The sequence below is a fragment of the Felis catus genome, chromosome B1 (assembly GCF_018350175.1).
Source record: "Felis catus isolate Fca126 chromosome B1, F.catus_Fca126_mat1.0, whole genome shotgun sequence".
Lineage (NCBI taxonomy): Eukaryota > Metazoa > Chordata > Mammalia > Carnivora > Felidae > Felis > Felis catus.
Window position 1 is genome coordinate 155,240,810 of NC_058371.1, and position 20,395 is coordinate 155,261,204.

At 35.4% G+C, this 20,395-nt stretch overlaps 1 protein-coding gene across 29 annotated transcripts in view; it reads right to left on the reverse strand.

Moving 5' to 3' along the window:
* The window catches only part of ADGRL3 (adhesion G protein-coupled receptor L3), an 823,449-nt gene that overhangs the window by 515,670 nt on the left and 287,384 nt on the right, over positions 1 to 20,395 (reverse strand). For all 29 annotated transcript variants that reach the window (XM_045056306.1, XM_045056308.1, XM_045056303.1 and 26 more), the window contains exon 3: positions 4,213 to 4,457. In XM_045056306.1, the coding sequence (XP_044912241.1) occupies positions 4,213 to 4,267 (55 nt within the window). In that variant the 5' untranslated portion in view covers positions 4,268 to 4,457. The remainder of the gene's footprint in view (positions 1 to 4,212; positions 4,458 to 20,395) is intronic.

The following is a 20,395-nucleotide window of genomic DNA, read 5'->3' on the forward strand; positions in this document are numbered from 1 at the left end:
CATCAATAGAACAACAACAACAACAAAAAAAATCCTTTATCTTCATGCTACACTACATTAGTTAACAGCAAAAAACTGGCCATCTGCTTTAGTGGTTTCTTTTTACTTCTGCCAGGTCTCGCTGCATTATAGATAAGGGTTTATGGCTGTACGGGAAAGGGGCACAGTCATGGAAAACAGAAAAAAAGAGAAATACAGAGGTACACAGAGACAAAAAATATGAACAGATAAACACAGAACCAGAGACGTTTCCTACCTTAAAAATTGTGTATATATACATATACAGTGTGGATGTACTGATTAATTTTGTTTTCCTATATCAAACACTGGCCAGACTTTCTAGGATAACATGGAGATTATTCAACTAACGTAAACACTTTTCAGATTTATTCTTTAGCTTACTTTCTAATTTTACCCATGTGGAAATCAGGCACAAAATGCACCACCAACAATTATATATTACCAGTTATGTAGTACCACCACTACAACTATATACAATCATATACTATAATACGTTATTATATATAGACAATTATATCCTAAACCTTCATGCATACCAGCTTGAGAATTTGTTTAGAAACTAGTACCGAGAATATACTGGAAAAACTTAAATGGAGAGGTTCAAGTACCAAAAAAAAGTGTATTTCAATTCTCACAGTAAGATGAAGATAATTTGGAATTCTTATCTAATTCTCAGAGTGTTAGCTCCATTTCAAGGTAGTTAGGAATAGAAAAATATAAGAAAGATTTACCAAAGCCAAGTACTACATTAGAAGCTATACATAGATATTATTCTATTTTCTAAAATAACTCTGAGGGAATAAATGTTCAAGCTTGCAGATAAAAAGCAGGCTTACAAATTTTTAAGTTGCTGTTAGCTCCTTGAGGGAAGAATTAAAATCTTTTGTTTACTACCATATTTTTAGTAGCTAGCCCAGTTTTCTGGCTCACATTGGGTGATAATGGATATTTGTCAACAAGTTCACCAAGTAACACGGTTACAGAACTAGTAGCTGGCAGAGCTGAAATTTCATCACAGGTCTGTAAGACTTCCAAAGCCCCATCTGCCTGTGCCCAGAACATGGAAGAGGCAGGGGATCTGCATGTCTGCCTCACCTTCTCCCAAATGATCTGCAGGGAAGAAAGGCCTTCATAGTAATTAATTAACTACTGGCAGTAAGGCCAGAGCTCAAGAAGCCAGGTCCTTCATTTGAAATCCCATCTAGGTCTCATAATAGTTGTATAACTTCAGTCAAGTTCCTTTACCATTCAGTATGTCAATGTTTTTACTGTAAAAAAATGATAATGATAATACAGTAAAGCCTTGGATTGTGAATGACTTGTTCTGTGAGTGTTCTGCAAGATGAGCAAATATTTCTAATAAATTTTAACTTGAAAAAAGAACGATGTCTTGCAATATGAGTAGCACATGACATCTCACGTCACATGATCACAACTGAGCCAATTCGTTTTGATATACAAGTACTTTGGATTACAAGCAAGTTTCCAGAATGGGTTATGCTTGCAAACCAAGGTTTTACTGTAATAGTAAATATATTAAACCCATGAGAATGTTGTGAGGATTAATTGTATCAATACATCTAAACTTCATGGTTATGAAATCAGTAGCCATCATTATTATTTGCTCTAGAGAAAAAAGCAATTCAGGTCATACCCAGATAACTTAATTCTCTATGGCCAGGAGTAGCAAATGAAGCTGGACATCTCAACAGCAGTAGGCAAAGAGATGCTACCAGGGGATGTTTCAGAAACAAGAGTACGTCCTTCTGTAACTATGACATCATTTTAACTCAGCTGTCTAAATTTCCAAGTTATGTGGTATTCCTTTAAGACAGGATTGGTAGGGATTCTAAAAAGAAAAGTCTATCTTCTAATATCAACACTGATCAAAGGTACATGCATTCCTGTATTTATAAGCAATCTGGGTTCCAAAAGGCTGTTCATATGAAGAAGCCCTTTATTTACAAGTCAGAAATGGCATCACAAAAGCAGTGGAGAAGGCCTTCTATAGAACACAGACAAAACTGACTTGCATTTTTTCAGGTGTGAAGTTTTAAAATTCCTATTCAAGGTAATAAGGATAAAGTTTATAAATAGAAAGCTTCTATATTATGTAGCATAATATGGCTCAAAGTCAAGATAATATAAAGTAGTTCACATGCAGCAGAAAGGATTACTTCAGTTTTAGCCCAACATATTTTATATACCAGGTCAATTTTCTATTTGCTCTATTAGGAGTTTTTAAATACTTTTCAGAGTTACTCAGAGAGAGGATGAGTGTGTGAATGGGTGTGTGTGTGTGGTGGTGGGGAGCGGGGTGAGACAGGTCCAAATCCGAGTCCCATGATCTATGGCTCAGCCATGTTTGGGGCCAACTGAAATACATAGTGGGTATCAGTTTCTAGAAATCAGAAATTTCACCTCTGAAAAGAGAGCCTCTTACAATGTCTATTTCTGCTATTTTTAATCTACCTTCCCCTAACCAAGTATAACTTTAGACTGACTTTTTGAATATGAATTTTATGTATATAGAAAGAGTGAAAGAGTTTTTTTTTTTGTGTTTTTCTGATTATCAACATCAAATGAAATAGCTCTTATGGTTAGCTAATTTCCAGTTGTTACAATTAGAACAAAAATAAACTAGTGAGGCAGATAGTATGATGAAGAAAATTAATATGTTCAAACACTGAATACTTGTCATGCACTGTGCTAGATTCTCTACACATGCTATTCATTTAATCCTCAAAATAACCTTATCAGTGAGGCATCTTTATAACACCAAAAAACCTAATTAGAATAATCTTTAGATATACAGATAATTAGAAAAACACTTGTTTAAAGGGACAGAATTCTTTTATTGTCCCTTACCACAAAATGATATATGTACCCAATTATGTGAATGTAAGTTCTCCATCAGTATATGGATTAAAGAAACATTTTGAAATTTTTGATGAATTTGCATCATTTAAAACTACATGGTTGTACAGGTTTACTTTCATGTCTTTAATAAACCACTACCTTACATTGTAGTGATTACTTTAGAAAACATGTGCTAAACCAGGGAAACTTTAGGGAAAAAAATGTCAAAAGACACAGAAGGTATTTTATCCAGTTTTTATAGTGACGGCAGAATGTAATTCAGGTTGACACAAGAATATGTGCCAAATTCAGAATTGCATCCCTGATAAACTACAACAGATATTTGTAGTCAATTAAAAACCAAAAGTGAGCTAAAGAGGCTAAAAATTGATTTCAGGTGCTTGCTACACTATACTATTCTGAGACCTCCTAAGCAGTGGTAAATACAGCTGTGTCCCTTTCTTTGCTATAATTGCCATTAATGTATGAAAGAGTGACTGTGTTATACCATTTTCATCTTAGTGCAAAACCAGTGATAATTAGTAGAAGACTTTAAATTGTCAATAAGCTACTTATGTATGTAGACTGCCAGTTTTTAGAAAGATTCAGTGAATATTCTACTAAGCCATATAGAGTTTCTCTTATTTATTAAATAATTATCTTTCACAAAATTTGCAACGATGGATCATTTAACTATCACATTTGTGTTATAAATACCAAAATGTCTAAATGAACAAAATATACAGTTTTTTATAAGGTGATCAGTTTTCTTCCGTAAAATTATCTTTCAGCATATGTTCATATCATTTTGGCATTTTTTTTCTTTCTTTGCATTAAAAGGTATATGAAAGAAACAATTTTTGGTTAAATGAGAGGTTTAGTTTGCATTCTGTATATTAAAGACTGAACACAGTAGTAAACACTCAGAAACAAACGATTACTTGTGTAAGAAAGCAGATTTTGGGGGTGTTTTCTTTCAAATATACATATTAAATTAAAAAATATTGTAATTACAAAAATATGAAGGCCAAAAAATTCAGAATAAATGATATAGTTAACAATTCAGCTGATTTTCCACAAGTGTGGTAAAAACAAATAGCAAAACATGCAAGAATTCTTTAAAAAATACATTTCAAAAGCTACTTTCAGAAATGAAACTCAAAGTTGTATTTATTGCAGCTCATGGTACATATTATGGCCTTTTTAATTTAATTTACTGCCATTTATTCAGGCAAAAGCTGCTAAATCATGGAGCAAAGATTTACAAGAAAGGATCCAGTGCAAATAGGAACAACATGAAGCTTCGCACAAAAATCTAAGTAAAGGTCTTACCTTGAATGATCGGTGCTATGAGCATCATAAAGACTAGTAGCTGTGATGGCCACATGGCTGTGAACTCGGGCGTGAGTGCCTCAAAACTGAGTGTTCCCAGCGTGAAACAAAATGAGTGTATTTCTGGTTCCTCTTCTGTATTCCAAGAACGATGATTAAAAAAAAAAAAAAACCACAAAAAACAACTTTCCCTCAAAAAAAAAAAATCCTCAAAAACAGAAACACCAGTATCCCAAATTTGAATCCTGCAAACAAGAAAACAAAATGGATTATCAAATACACATATTCTCATCTTAATTCCTTGAAAGTTCATTTGCTGACTTGAACATCTGTATACCTCCCTCCCTTCATTCTAATTTATTAAGGCGTCATATATAAAAATGAGGAAGTAACCTGCAGGACACTATTTATGCATATATCACCACAGAGTTTATTTCCCTGCTTCCAAACTGACTGAAAGAAATAATTCAGTCTCGCTGGAGAAGTTAATATCAATATGTTATATCAATTTGTACCATAATAAATTAGCAATTGATTTGTATAATTTGTTAATATGTATAGAGTTGGGGTTTATTTTATATAAAAATTTTCCACAAACCTATTTTTTTACTAACATTAGAATAATAAAGCAAAAAATTCATTCATTACCATTACCATAAGATTCATTGATCACCATATACTACAAGTTAACAAATAAAAGTTACATGTATGAGTCTTACTTTCATTCTAGTCCCTGATATTCAATTCAGAAATCATTCTAAATATTAACTATATTATTTTCCAAAGCATCTTTGTACATTAATCCATGAAGATCTTAGATTTATGTTAAGTACTTATGCTTAAATATAGCTAATTCATTCAAAGGAGGTTTACTGAATATCCACTGAAATACAAAGCATTGGGCTAGGAACACAGGATAGGACACTGAACAAAACATGGAAATGATTCTTCAGGATCTTACAATTTAAGATGTGGAATCTTGCTTAAAAGTTTTAAATATGTATGGAAGACATTAAAAACTTTAAGCATTAAGAAAGTTATTTTACTGAACCAAACTGATAGAGCTGCCTTCTCTTAAAGACTGCACAGATTTATCTTAAGAAGTAAAAATACCGAAAGAGCGTGACCCAAATTTTGAAGATGTTTTTCACAGTCAGCACCTTTAAAACGGATCAATCAGTACAAACTGGGTCGTTCTCCTCTCTCTCTCTCTCTTCTAGAAAGCCCTATAGAAATCTCCATATAATGAAATTTATTTCTATCAGGAAAGGAGTTCGCATTTCAAACCCAATATTTAAAAACAATTTCATATTTTGGGCTTATAAATTTAAAAGTTTTCCAGAAAGGGTTATACAAAATACAGATAGTTTACTGAAGCCTGTATTGATAAATCTCATTCCGATGAAATAAATTCCAAACATTTTTGAAATACTTGCCTTAGTTGTAAGGCAAAACTACACAGATTTATGTGAATTTCTGGCATTGTTACTTATAGCGTGGCACTTAAGAGCACAGATTCTAGAGCAAGACCACCCAATTTCAATTATTAGCTCTAGCAGTACTGTGACCTTGCTCGAGCAAGTCATTTAAACCCTCAGTGCCTCACTTCCCTAGTTGATTCATATGCCTATATGAACATTTAATGAGCTAAAATTTGGAATCTTTAGTTATATACGTAAAAATATGTACTGCCCAGAACAGTGTCTAGAACATAAGTGTATGTGTTCAGATTATTATACATCTCATTAGTTTTCAACATTATCCTATTCATCCTTTTAACATGTATGTATTAAGAAGCAAGACCATTCAATAATTTGGCTCAAAAATGTTTTGACTCACTATGGTATAGACAGGCTCCAAGAACACTAAATCTGAACACAAAGATTAAAAAAAAAGTTTCATCTCACAGACACATTGTAAGAAAATGAAGCTCACAGGAGACAGTCCAATAATATTTTACTTTGACAAATAGGATTGATGAGAAAAGAAGTGGTTGAGAGAAAAGAGAAGGTATGTGGAAAGGGAAGCATGTGAAATATTTTCGTTCCTTCTATTCACACTCTGACAAAGAAATCATTCAGAACTTATTCTTAATTGCTATGTGTGTAACGCTTTCAAAGAATAATTTTTGAAAAAAATTGCTAACTTAAAATATTATTTAATATACATGTGATAATTAATGGGCACTCAAAAATGGATACTGAAACTGACTGATATACCACCAAGTAAGCAATACTTCCTTATTCTCAACATTTAGTTATTATGTCTTTTCTTTTCTTTCCTCTAAGTCCATTGAATATACCAGTGTCAAAAATTGGCATTAGATGCATGTATGCACAAAGACACACACAAACACATAAATATACACAGAACTACTTTGCCACTGGAAATAACCGTGGGTAGCCACTAGGCGAATTATTTATTCATTATTTCAAAAATATATACTAAATACTAACTCTGGCAGATACTGAGAATGCAGATGAAGGAGAACAATTTTTCTCACAACTCACACTCATGGGAAAAACAGAACACAGGAAAGGAAGTTACAAGATAAAGAAGAGAATAAATTATATTCTTATTTATTTTATTAATTATTTTAATTATTAATTATTTATTTTATTAATTAATTATTTTAGTGCCTATCATATATCAAGAAATGTTCTGGATATTATACAATTATCTGCTTTAATTCTCCATACAAATCTGTAAAGCAGATAATATGATTCATGTTTACTGAGGAAGAAAATAAAAAATGTTATGCAACAAGAATTCCAAACCAAATGTCTGATTCCAACACCAGTGTTCTTTGCTCTCTCTATAGTAGAAATAAACAAGAAAATGTAAGAGGATAATTAGGGGTATTAATTGTGCAAAGGAAGGGGCCAATGTAGCAAGTTTCCCAAAAAGATTTATGCCTTTCTTAAATATGTTTTTTTTTAATTTTTTTTAAATGTTTATTTATTTTTGAGAGAGAGGGAATGAGTGGGGGAGGGGCAGATAGAGAGGGAGACAGAATCTGAAGCAGGCTCCAGGCTCTGAGCTGTTAGCACAGAGCCTGCCACGGGCCTCGAACTCATGAACCACAAGATCATGACCTAAGTTGAAGTCAGATGCTTCACCGACTGAGCCACCCAGGCGCCCCTTAAATATGTCATTTGATTGTGAAGAGTGGAGAACCTGGAACAGCATGGATATATTAGGTAGACACAGAGGGGCAAAGAGAAAAGTGAAGACATGTTTAAAAAGGAAACCAGACTAATTGTAACATGGTATCCTTCAGAGGAACAGGGAAAATTATTTCCATAGTGAAATATGAGGATTACTATTGTGAATTCTTGTTTTAGTGGAAATCAGAACAGTATTTCATGTTATATATTTCCACAATGATAAAACAGTGGGAGAAAGTTACCTTATAGAAATGATAAGAAAATGCATATTATTTATAATAATGATTTGTTTTAAGATATCATAGCAGGACACGAAACCACAACTACTCAGATATTTTTCATTGTATTTGAGCATAGGATTTTGTTTTCATGATTATCGGGTAAACAGAGGTGAGGAAAGAAATTGAGAATACAAGCTATTATTTAAAGAGGGTAACATGTCCTCACAATCCAGTAACACCACCCACCTATCATTCACCCACAGCCCCAAAATAATGTGCTAATATGGGGGCATATATAATAAAATTGCAATAATTAAACCATATAATTTTTTAAAATTTTTTTAATGATTATTTATTTTTGAGACAGAGAGAGACAGAGCATGAATGCGGGAGGGTCAGAGAGAGGGGGAGACACAGAATCTGAAGCAGGCTCCAGGCTCTGAGCTGTCAGCACAGAGCCTGACATGGGGCTCTAACTCACAGACAGTGAGATCATGACCTGAGCCAAAGTCAGAGGCTCAACCGACTGAGCCACCCAGGCACCCCAAACCATATAAATTTTAATAGATACTTTGAAAGACAAGATTGCTCATAACCTATACAAAGACAAACTATTATTGCTTGCCTACTAACAGTGAAAAAAAATAGGAAACTTTCTGGGATATTTTGTTTTCTAATTTATGTTATTAACTACCAAAACAATCAGTTTCATACAAAAGGGATTTCCACTTAAGACATCTCTGAAACAAAGCTCTTCAAACACACACAGAGAAGAAAAACCAAGAAAAGGCACTAAAGACTCATTAAGTCATATATAACAAGAAAATTACACATAAAAAAGACTGGCTATTCATACAAAGCATTTAACCAGTCAATTTCAAAACGCAGTTTCACCTACAATAAATTTCTTTTGCCTTCTCTATGTACCACACACTGTGCTAACACTGTGGGTCAAGGGGGAAGAGTGTGGCTACAAGTCTAAGATGTAGTAGCCCTTTTACAACCACTGACAGTAAAATATAAATGCTAAAAGGTATATTTACCAATAATTATAGCGCTGTGCAGAATGTGATATGTGTTACGTGAGATGTTCTAGGAACACAAAGTGAAAAGCTGTCAGATGTTCTTTTGTAAATGCAAGGGATTTAAAATTATACTTGACACAAAATTAAGGTTGCCAGAGGGAGGGAGTGGTAATAGGCAGAATGGGCAAAAGGCAGTGAGAGATATAGGCCTCCAGTAATGGAATAAATAAGTCACGGGGATAGAAGGTACAGCATAGGGAATATTGTCAATAGTATCGACATAGTGTTGTATGGCGATACATGGTAGATATACTTGGATGAGCAGAGCCTCACATATAGACTTATTCAACCAATATGCTTTGCACCCGGAACTAATGTAACATTGTGTCTTAACTATACTTCAATTAAAAAAAATTATGCTGACCTAATATTCTGGTGTTAAGGCAAGATTGAATACCTCTCTGAATCTCAGTTACTGCAAGTATAAAAGAGAGAACAATATTCACCTTGCAAATTGGTTGTGAGGTTTACAGATAACGCAAAATACCGTGTGACAGAGATTATCACTGATCATGCATGTCTGTTAGTGTGTGTCTGTCATTCACCAACTTCCTTTGTTTCCTTTATTCCTTCAAAATTGAGGGATAAAGGAAACACCTGATCTCCACCCTTCTCACTTCCAAGTTTGATGACTAATAGCACCGGTATCTGGGTATCCACACTCTCCTTGAGAATTCTATAGCTGAACAATGCACACTAAAGTAATGTGAGGTTTCATAAAGGAGAATTTTCAGTGTTTCTCTCATTTAAAATATACTATTTATGACACTAATTTCCAATAATAAACCAACACATTAATGTTTTAAAAATTATTCATAAAAGGTGGCATTTCTAATTTTTATCAAAGATTACCAATTATGACAGTTTTGCCTGCTACCCTATACAAATCATTAATCATTAATATTTAAGATTATAATTATGAAACTGTGTTATTTGACTGATGTTCCATTAAAAGTTAAAAAAAAATCACAAAATGGAAAAATATTCTACAAATGTTTTATGTAACCAAAGCCTTCTGTCATAAACTACACAGATCATCCCTTATTTGTTAGATTTAGACTAACCTGCCCTCATATCCAATACACTTACACTCTGAAAGTTATTTGAACTTTTCTTGTTATTGCTGAAACAAAAGTTCTTTTAACTTTAAAACATTGATTTTACTTTGGGCAAATTCTCACCTTAAATTGTAGTGTCATAATTTGTTTTCCCTGTTTAAGTTTTTGACATGTCCTTTTTTTTAAAAAAATTTTTTTTAACGTTTATTTATTTTTGAGACACAGACAGAGCATGAACGGGGGAGGGTCAGAGAGAGAGGGAGACACAGAATCTGAAACAGGCTCCAGGCTCTGAACCATCAGCACAGAGCCCGACGCGGGGCTGGAACTCACGGACCATGAGATCATGACCTGAGCTGAAGTCGGACGCTCAACTGACTGAGCCACCCAGGCACCCCTGATATGTCCTTCTTAAATCATATTTGGAAGCTTTAATTTTTGTTGTATATTCGCTTCCTTTCTACACTCCAAATACTATTTATCTTGGAATTATTACCTTCCTTTGGGCTACTTTTTTTTTTTAAGAGAGAGAGAGAAAGTATGTGTGTGAGTGGGGAGAGGGGCAGAGGGAGAGAGAGGATTTTTTTTTTTTTAACGTTTATTTATTTTTGAGACAGAGAGAGACAGAGCATGAACGGCGGAGGGGCAGAGAGAGAGGGAGACACAGAATCGGAAACAGGCTCCAGGCTCTGAGCCATCAGCCCAGAGCCCGACGCGGGGCTCCAACTCACGGACCGCGAGATCATGACCTGGCTGAAGTCGGACACTTAACCGACTGCGCCACCCAGGCGCCCCAAAGAAAGAGGATCTTAAGTAATCTTCTCTCTCAGTGCGGAATTGGACACAGGGCTCGATTCCACAACCCCAGAATCATGACCTGAGCCACAAGCAAGAGTCTGACACTTAACCAACTGAGCCACCCTGGCACCCCAACATTTTAGCTACTCTTAATCACATTTCTGTAAGATAATTTACTCTCTCAATCTTTTTCCAAGGAAAATTGCATTTTATTATTAACCTCAAAATAATAATCTATTGAAGATACTATATCCTTTTTGTATTATTTGTACATTTTCCCAAGTAATAAATGTTCATTTATCACAAGTTTTGCTAAATATGAACTTAAGTCCATATGAACTTTATAAATTTCAATTAATCCATATTTTACTTTGCCTATTTGCTTCTTTTTGCCATGTAAATCTTTTTCAGAGGTCAATCTTTTTACATGTTTAGTGCACGCCAGATGTATAAAGTGCCACGTAGCTCTATTTTAATAATTAATTGGTTTATAGTCCTATAGCCCCATTGCTAATTAAAATACAGGAGTTTCCTATATAACATGGTTTGTTTTTCCTTATTTCATATAGGGAAATCATAGCTATTAACTCAAAGGAAAACAAAAAACCCTTTTTTTTTTTTTGAGATTTTTTTTTTTGCATTTATTTATTTATTTTTGAGAAAGAGACAGAATGAACAGAGAAGGGGCAAAGAGACAGAGAGGGACAGAGGATCCAAAGCGGGCTCTGTGCTGACAGCAGAGAGCCTGATGTGACCCTCGAACTCACAAATCATGAGATCATGACCTGAGCTGAAGTCAGAAGCTTAAGTGACTGAGCCACCCAGGCACCAAAAAACCCCTACTTTAGAAGTGTTTACAAATATCACTTGGGTATTATCTATAATTCTTCCAGGGTTAGTACCTGGATTCAGAAATTTGAATGATTTGAAATTACATTCATTAACAAATCAAATATTTACCACAATCCTTCTCCATAAATTATCTTTTTTGTTATATACAATTGACATATGGTAACCTATGAAAAATAATATAAATATAAATGTGATTAACCTAGCTATTCTATCATTTGTCACTACCTTAACAAGTAAATATCCATTACAGAGCATCTATGTAATCTGATTTATGTGCACATAGCTCACTACATTTATAAATAAGATCTACCAATTGTAGCCCAAAAAAGACAAGTGTTTTTGAGAAATATTAATTTAATAAGACTGGAAAATATATTTCACCTAAATTGTTTAGTGTGGCACAGATGCTTATATGAGAGGCTTTATTCAAATCTAAGATTGCAAGATTTCTATGATTTACCAGTGCTGCATAGTCATAAGTACATATACAGCAATGTTTCATAGTCCATGCCCTATGAAATGACAGACAACCTTTTCTCCCAAAAGTGTCTTTCCAAAAGTAGTTTTACATGGATGACTCCTTCTGATGTGAATGGACATTCTATGAAATAGTTAACTCTTAAGGTAAAGAAGCAGGTTAGCAAGACAAGTTATTAGATTATAAGATAGCTTCCTCCCACCACAATCCTATAACATATTAAAACGTTTGGTGTGATCATCACTAGGTAGAAGTAAAAAGAATTTTAAAGGAGTTTAGACTGAGTAAATATGTATTTTTTAAAATTTATTTATTTGAGACAGAGAAAGAGAGCGCGCAAGCAAACAAGCAGGGGAGGGGCAGAGAGAGAGAGAATCCCAAGCACGCTCCATATTGTCAACACAGAGCCCAATGCAGGGCTCAAACTGAAGAACTGTGAGATCATGATCTGGGCGAAATCAAGAGTCCTACGCTTAACTGACTGAGCCACAAAGGCGCCCCTTAATGATCTTATTATTTTAATGTCAGCTATAATTGGCAGTTTATGAAATCTATACATATTGTGTTTCTTTTAAAGTTTTCTTGGTGTTTGCTAAAAGAATTATATCTATTATTTCTTAACTCAGAGAGTGCAGGTGACTATACTATTACTTTAGTCCTCGTATTTGTTTGTTTTTAAAAATTATTTAAAAGTATTTAAAAAATATTTGTGTTTTAAAAATTAAACACTTTAGGGGCGCCTGGGTAGCTCAGTCGGTTAAGCGGCCGACTTCAGCTCAGGTCACGATCTCGCGGTCCGTGAGTTCGAGCCCCACGTCAGGCTCTGGGCTGATGGCTCAGAGCCTGGAGCCTGCTTCCGATTCTGTGTCTCCCTCTCTCTCTGCCCCTCCCCCGTTCATGCTCTGTCTCTCTCTGTCTCAAAAATAAATAAAACATTAAAAATTTTTTTTTTAAATTAAACACCTTAACATTTTGACTCTGAAAACAAAAGCATTGCAATAAGTTTAAGGATCTTTTCTTTATTGATGGAGAAAAAAAACACAACGTTGTATTAAGTAACTATCAACAAGTATTCAACTAGGGAGATGGGGGGATGGGTTAAAACAGTGATGGAATTAAGGAATGCACTTGTGATGAGCACTGGGTGATTTATGGAAGTGTTGAATTAACTATATTGTACACCTGAAACTAATAGAACGCTGTGAACTCATTGGAATTAAAATAAAAACTTAAAAATTAAAAAAAAAAAGTTTCCATAGATTAAAACAAACAAACAAAAACACACACACAAGAAGAAAATGGTGATGGTCATGCAGACGAATCATACACATTCTACTGATACTTGGTTAGTCCTACTAAGTTTCATAGATGACCCTGTGCTTTAGCCATACATGGGCACTTGCAGACTCTTGAATGTGCTGTTTTCTCATCTCCAAGCCTCCATCCTCTTTTTTATAACTTCACTCATCCTTCAAAATGCAATTAAACAACTTTTCTGGAAGAACTTCCCTGTCTTTTTCCTTTATATTCTCACTGTCTAGTATTGGGCCAAGTACTAGGTACCCAATAAATTTTGAAACAATGATAAATGATACAGGGATCAATACTGGTACTGAGAAGATGTTCTTCCTTTCCACTGAAGAAGGCATTGGAAGGAGACAAAGGATCAGAGATAAGGAAGAAGAATGGAGATGTGAAGAATATAAAATTCTTATGTATGAATTCACTTTTGGAATCACATAAAATTGAGCCTCTGATAAAAACAAATGGAACAAGGTAAATATTCAACTACATACCTTAATTGCGTCTGAGTGACCAAATTATTTGCATCAAAATTTATAAAAAAGTATTTAACTATCATGCCTACTTAGTAGCAATAGGGAGCTGAACATTTTAGCAATAAATACTATCTTAACTAGTACTTGATCCCTTTGGAGATTCAGAGGAGAGATAATACAACCATCTTGTTTAAGATTTTTTCTTTCTTTCTTTATTATTTTTTTAATATAGGAAATTTATTGTCAAATTGGTTTCCATACAACACCCAGTGCTCATCCCAAAATTGTTTGATATTTTCAAGAAATATTGAATTCAATCTACCCACACATGTGTTCCTTTAGTAATATGTACCAAGAGATCTTCAGTGAATACAAAGAATGTAAACTTTTTTTTGGTCATAGGAGATATGTTTCATATCTATACACACACACACACACACACACACACACACACACACACACGAGTTTAAGCCCTGCACATACATATATATATATATGTATTTCTGAGATATCCACATACACATGCATTATAGAAAGGAGAGGAAGAAAAGGAAGAGCAGGAAGAGAACACTGCCGGAGGGCTACAGGAAGAGATAACAAAGGAAATACAAATAATGAAATACAAATTCAAATATAATAAAGACAAGAGTTTTAAAAAAATAGAGGAAATAATCCAGCTTGGAAGATCTGGAAGACCTTCTAGAAGAAAATGGTAATTGTGCTAGAATATGAGGAAATGAGTGAGATTTCACTAAACAGTGACTGGAGGACGAACATTGTGGGTTAAGGGTTGCTGTGAAAAAGGTAAAGATGATAGAAGACAGCATGTTACAGAACGGCCAGTCACTTTGTCTGTCAGGTCTACTGAGTAAGGAGGAGCTGCAGAAAATAAATACACAACCTGTTGGAGGAGCAGAAGAAAAGATTTGAAAGCTTCACAAAGGAATTTGAATCCAATTTGGTCAGTTTTCACCTGTGTATTTTTGTAATATTTAAATATCATTTTGCAATGCATTGAAAGGCAAACATAACATAAATACATAAAAATCACTGCAAGTACCATCTTTGGAGAATGAGAGTAAATATTTATTGTGAATATTTTCCAAAAATTTTTAGAATCCTCTATATTGCTCCTGAACGCTTGAACATTTTGTTCTGAGTTTAATTTGTGTAAATGATCTCTGGTTTGAAATAAAGAGCTTGAGTTAATAGAGGTATTAACCTAAATAGAGATATCATATGAATCATTAAATTAATGAACTAACTAGTATTTATACAGTACCCAACATGACACCATACAAAGATAATGCCATCTTTGCATTTTCATAATACGATGCTTTGTCAGGGTTCCAAACTTCCCTTACACTTCTTAGTGGCTATTACACTATTTGAGATCAAATATTGATTCCAGAGAATCACAACACTTTTATTTATTTTTTTTTTAATTTTTTTTTTCAACGTTTTATTTTATTTTTGGGACAGAGAGAGACAGAGCATGAACGGGGGAGGGGCAGAGAGAGAGGGAGACACAGAATCGGAAACAGGCTCCAGGCTCCGAGCCATCAGCCCAGAGCCTGACGCGGGGCTCGAACTCACGGACCGCGAGATCGTGACCTGGCTGAAGTCAGACGCTTAACCGACTGCGCCACCCAGGCGCCCCGACAACACTTTTAGATACAATGGTACTGCTATCCATTTGGCAATGCATTACCTCCAAATGACAAACTCTAACTGTACTATGTATCTTTATAGATGTTTATTTTATAACACATTCAGATCCAACACAACCTGGAAGAAATTTAAACATATTACGTATGTATATGCCTTGGCCTAGATGTGGATATAGCTATATTTTTCTTAATCCTTCCTTTTTTTTTTAAATTTTTTTTTAACGTTTATTTATTTTTGAGACAGAGAAAGAGACAGAGCATGAACGGGGGAGGGGCAGAGAGAGAGGGAGACACAGAACCGGAAGCAGGCTCCAGGCTCTGAGCCATCAGCCCAGAGCCCGACGCGGGGCTCGAACTCACAGACGGTGAGATCATGACCTGAGCCAAAGTCGGAGGCTCAACCGACTGAGCCACCCAGGCTCCCCTCTCCTTCCTTTTTTTTAATGTTTATTTATTTTTGAGAGAGAGAGACAGCATGAGCAGGGGATGGGAAGAGAGACGGAGACAAGGGATCCGAGCCTAACTGAGCCATTCACGTAACCCTCTTAATCCTTTATTTCTGCATTTTTTTTAAAAAAAATACTAAGCTCCTGTCTTCAAGTATTTGATATTGCATAAGACAGAACCATCAGAAGCAGCAAGAATGAAAGGTACAACATGAACTTTGGAATGAGAAAAAGTGTTAAATCTTCTCCAAGTTGTAAGCTGTATGACCATAGGCAGATTACCTCAATTTTCTATACCCTAATGTTCACATCTGAAATTAATACATATTCCACCAGGTGGTTATAAGGTTTAAGTAAATATATATAGTACCTATAAAGATTCCTGGCAAGAGTAGGCATTTAATACATAGAAAAATCTTTCTTCTCATTTAACGTAAGTTTTATGCTCAAAAGTAGGGTTAAAAATGGTAAATGAAATTACATCTGGTGGTAAGTAGTACAGAAGAACATTTGATAGGAGTTTGTGAGGGGTTAAGTGGAAGAATGGATAGAATCAGAAGATACACTGAAACACTATGCTTTTAGAAGATTAAATTGGTAGTGGTCTATAGAAAAAAAAGGAGAGGAAAGAAAAACTACCTTAGGCTAGACATGTCAATGACAACATTTTTCAGAGTTAGTATGGTAGGAGTCCACAGTGACCTAGAAGCCTAGAACTGTGTCTCAAAATAAAGATTATTTGAAGAAAGTCAAGACAACACATTTTCAAGTTGTATAAATATCAGTTATATGTTTTTCGGGGTGGGAAGAAAAAGAAATCAGGATGGGAAACTGAGGGAAAAAATGAAGGATGGGCACAGAAGATACAGAAAAAAAAAGTTATATCAAATTAGAAGTAGGAAGAGTAGTTTAGGAATACAACTGCATTTTCCTAGAATTTTCACTCAAGTCTGCGTTCTTCCTTCATTTCTTCCCTATCCCTCCCTCCACAAGTTTCAGAGAGGTCGGAGCAAAGAAAGACCTCTTTGTATTCAGTTAGTGTTTTTTTAAAGGTCACTTACAACACTTTTCAAGCCAGGAAATGCTAAGTCTCAACAAACTGTCTGAAAAACTAGCAAATGACTTTTTTCATTGCTTAAGTACAACACCTATCTGCTTATAATTATATTTCAAATACAGTTTGATGCTACGTTAGAAAACAAGTAATCCAGGAAGCTAATTTTAATAGGAAAGTTCTCTAGAGTAAAAGTCCCATGTAATTGTCTTTCAGATAATGTTATAATCTAATAAGTGTCTATTAATGTTTAGGAACAAATTTGGATTTAATGAACATGGCTATTTTTGGCTTTAGGGCAGCATATCATTTAACCATGAAACAGATTGATGTTTTACACAGGATCATTTTCTTGCAAACTGTCCTTGAGTTAACCTCTTCCCCAAGATCCTACAAAGCATTTGACTGAAGTCTGTTTCCAACAGGCTTTGAATAAGAGAATATTTGCTTCTACTGATACATGCAATAGGAAATAAAGTAAGTTTGAAATTAAGGTAAGTAGAAATAATTATGTTAATGCAATTAGTTTGGAAAACAATTCAACTGCTTTAAATGAGATGAAATTAGGAAATGGATCTCATATTCTTTCCATACATCTGATTTGTCAATAGATCCTTTACTTCACTCTTCAAGAATAAAAATACAGTTGATCTTTACACAATGCAGGGGCTGAGGGAACCAACTCCGTGCAGTTAAAAATCCGGGTATAACTTTTGACTCCCCCAAAACTTAACTAATAAATAGTTACCAATAACATAGTTGATTAGCACACATTTTTGTATGCTATATGTATTATATACTGTATTTTAGAATAAAGCTAGAAGAAAGAAAATATTAAGAAAATCATAAGGGGGGCACTTGTGTGGCTCAGTCTGTTGAGCGTCCAACTCTTGATTTTGGCTCAGGTCACAATCCCAGGGTCCTGGGATTGAACTCGCGTTGGGCTCCAGGCTGAGCACGGAGCCTGCTTAAGATTCCCTCTCTTTCTCATTCTCTCTCTCTCCCTCCCTCCCACTCCGCCCCCCCGTCCCTCTCCCCCAACTCATTCTCTCTAATAAAAAAAAAATTAGGGGTACCTGGGTGGTTCAGTCGGTTAAGTGTCCGACTCTGTTTCAGCTCAGGTCATGATTTCACAGTTTTTGATTCTGAATCCCAGATCTAGCTCTGTGTTGCCAGTGCAGAGCCTGCTTGGGATTCTCTCTATCTCCCTCTCTCTGCCCCTCCCCTGCTCTCTCTCTCTCTCAAAAATAAATAAACTTAAAAAAAAAGGAAAACATTTTTTTTAATTAAAAAAAGAAAATCTGGGGCGCCTGGGTGGCGCAGTCGGTTAAACGTCCGACTTCAGCCAGGTCACGATCTCGCGGTCCGTGAGTTCGAGCCCCGCGTCGGGCTCTGGGCTGATGGCTCAGAGCCTGGAGCCTGTTTCCGATTCTGTGTCTCCCTCTCTCGCTGCGCCTCCCCCGTTCATGCTCTGTCTCTCTCTGTCCCAAAAATAAATAAACGTTGAAAAAAAAAATTTTTTTTAAATAATAAAAAAAATAAATAAATAAAAAAAGAAAATCTTGGGGCGCCTGGGTGGCTCAGTCGGTTAAGCGGCCGACTTCGGCTCAGGTCATGATCTCGCAGTCCGTGAGTTCGAGCCCCGCGTCGGGCTCTGTGCTGACGGCTCAGAGCCTGGAGCCTGTTTCAGATTCTGTGTCTCCCTCTCTCTGACCCTCCCCCGTTCATGCTCTGTCTCCCTCTGTCTCAAAAATAAATAAACGTTAAAAAAAATTTAAAAAAAAAATAAAAAAAGAAAATCCTAAGGAGAGAAAATACATTTATAGTATTGTACTATATTTATTGGGGGGGAAAATCCATGTATAAATGGACCCATGCAGTTCAAACCCATGTTTCTCAAGAGTCATCTATGCTCATAAAATCTCAACTTTTTATTATCAATGTTAGTCTGAATCAATAAGTCTAATTTCATTTCTAATAGGAGCCTGTGAATCTATTTCAAAATCTAAAGTGCAGTAGGCAAGATAATCTTCTTTATAACAACAGTAAACAGCTATTGAGCCCTTACATACCCAGGCACTGTCCTAAGAGCTCTTCACATATTAATATATCAATCATTTAATTCATTTTAAATATAAGCATTATGGTTATTCCTATAGAAACTCTAAAGAAAGGGACTAATTTTTTTTTTCATTTTTTTTAAATGTTTTATTTGAGACAGGGAGAGAGAGAGAGATGGGGGGGTCAGAGAGAATGAGCAGGGGAAGGGCAGAGAGGGAAACATAGAATCTGAGGCAGACTCCAGGCTCTGAGCTGTCAGCACAGAGCCTGATGTGGGGCTCAGACATAGAGCTCAAACTCACAAACTGAGATCATGACAAGAGCTCAAGTCGGAAGCTTAACTGACTGAGCCACCCAGGCACCCCCAGAAAGGGACTATTGTTATTCCTACTTGACAAATGAGGAAACAAGGAAACAGAGGGGCTAAGAGTGTAAAGAGCTTGCTGAGGTCATATAGCTAAAAATAAACAAGCCCAGATTTACACCGGAACAGTCTCGATCCATAGTGTGTGCTTCCATTCACTTGATTCTACCATCTCATACCACTTCTATTGACCACTGATTCCAAAGCAGTACTAGTACAAACTGAATGTTTGTGTCACCACCCCAGTCCAAAGTTCAGATGTTGAATACTAATGCCCAATGTGATGGTAATTGTAGGAGGGGCCTTTGGTGAATAATTAGGTCACAAGAGCAGAGCCCTCATGGATGGGATTAGTGCCTTTATAAAACAAAGTCCAGAGAAGTTTCTGGCCCGTTCCACCATGTGAAGTTACAGAAAGAACACAGCTGTCTATCACCAGGGAACTGAACTCTCACCAGAACCCAACCATACTGGCACCCTGATCTTGAACTTCCAGTCTCCAGAACCGTGAAAAATAAATTTCTGTTGTTTATTAGACACCCAGTCTATGGTATTTTTGTTATAGATTCCTGTGCTAAGGCAGCACTTTACGTAAACGTAAGGTGCTTTTAGCTAGGTTTGGGTAGTATTTAATTTAGGAGTTGTAGGAAATAAGATGAAGATTTAGGATACAGGCATACACTGATATATTCAAACAAGTTTCAGATTGAGAGAATCATGCAATCAACAAAAAGCCTTCATTAACTTCACTTTTAAATAACTCCTACCTAGCATGCTGTATGTCTGGTACATTTGAATAGACAGCAATGACCCATTTTATTCATGCTTGGTTTGGGTATGGGGTAAGACCACAGACTTCATTAGGAGAGCAAGCCGGGAATGATGATTTTGGAGGTTCTTAGGTGCCAACAAAGTGCTTCTTAAATGATACAAAAAGATGAAAACAATCAGAAAAATAAAATAAAAAGATATCTCCCAAATAAAATGTTGGATACTTCAAAACCTATCAATCTCATTCCAATCAGCGTGACTATTTAATTACTGAAGTATTTTTTTCCAAAAAGGGAACAGAGATTACTCTGATTCTTACCGAAAAAAGCAGATAAATCTTCAAAGTAGAATTGTTGTGACTTTATCATAATTAATCTAAT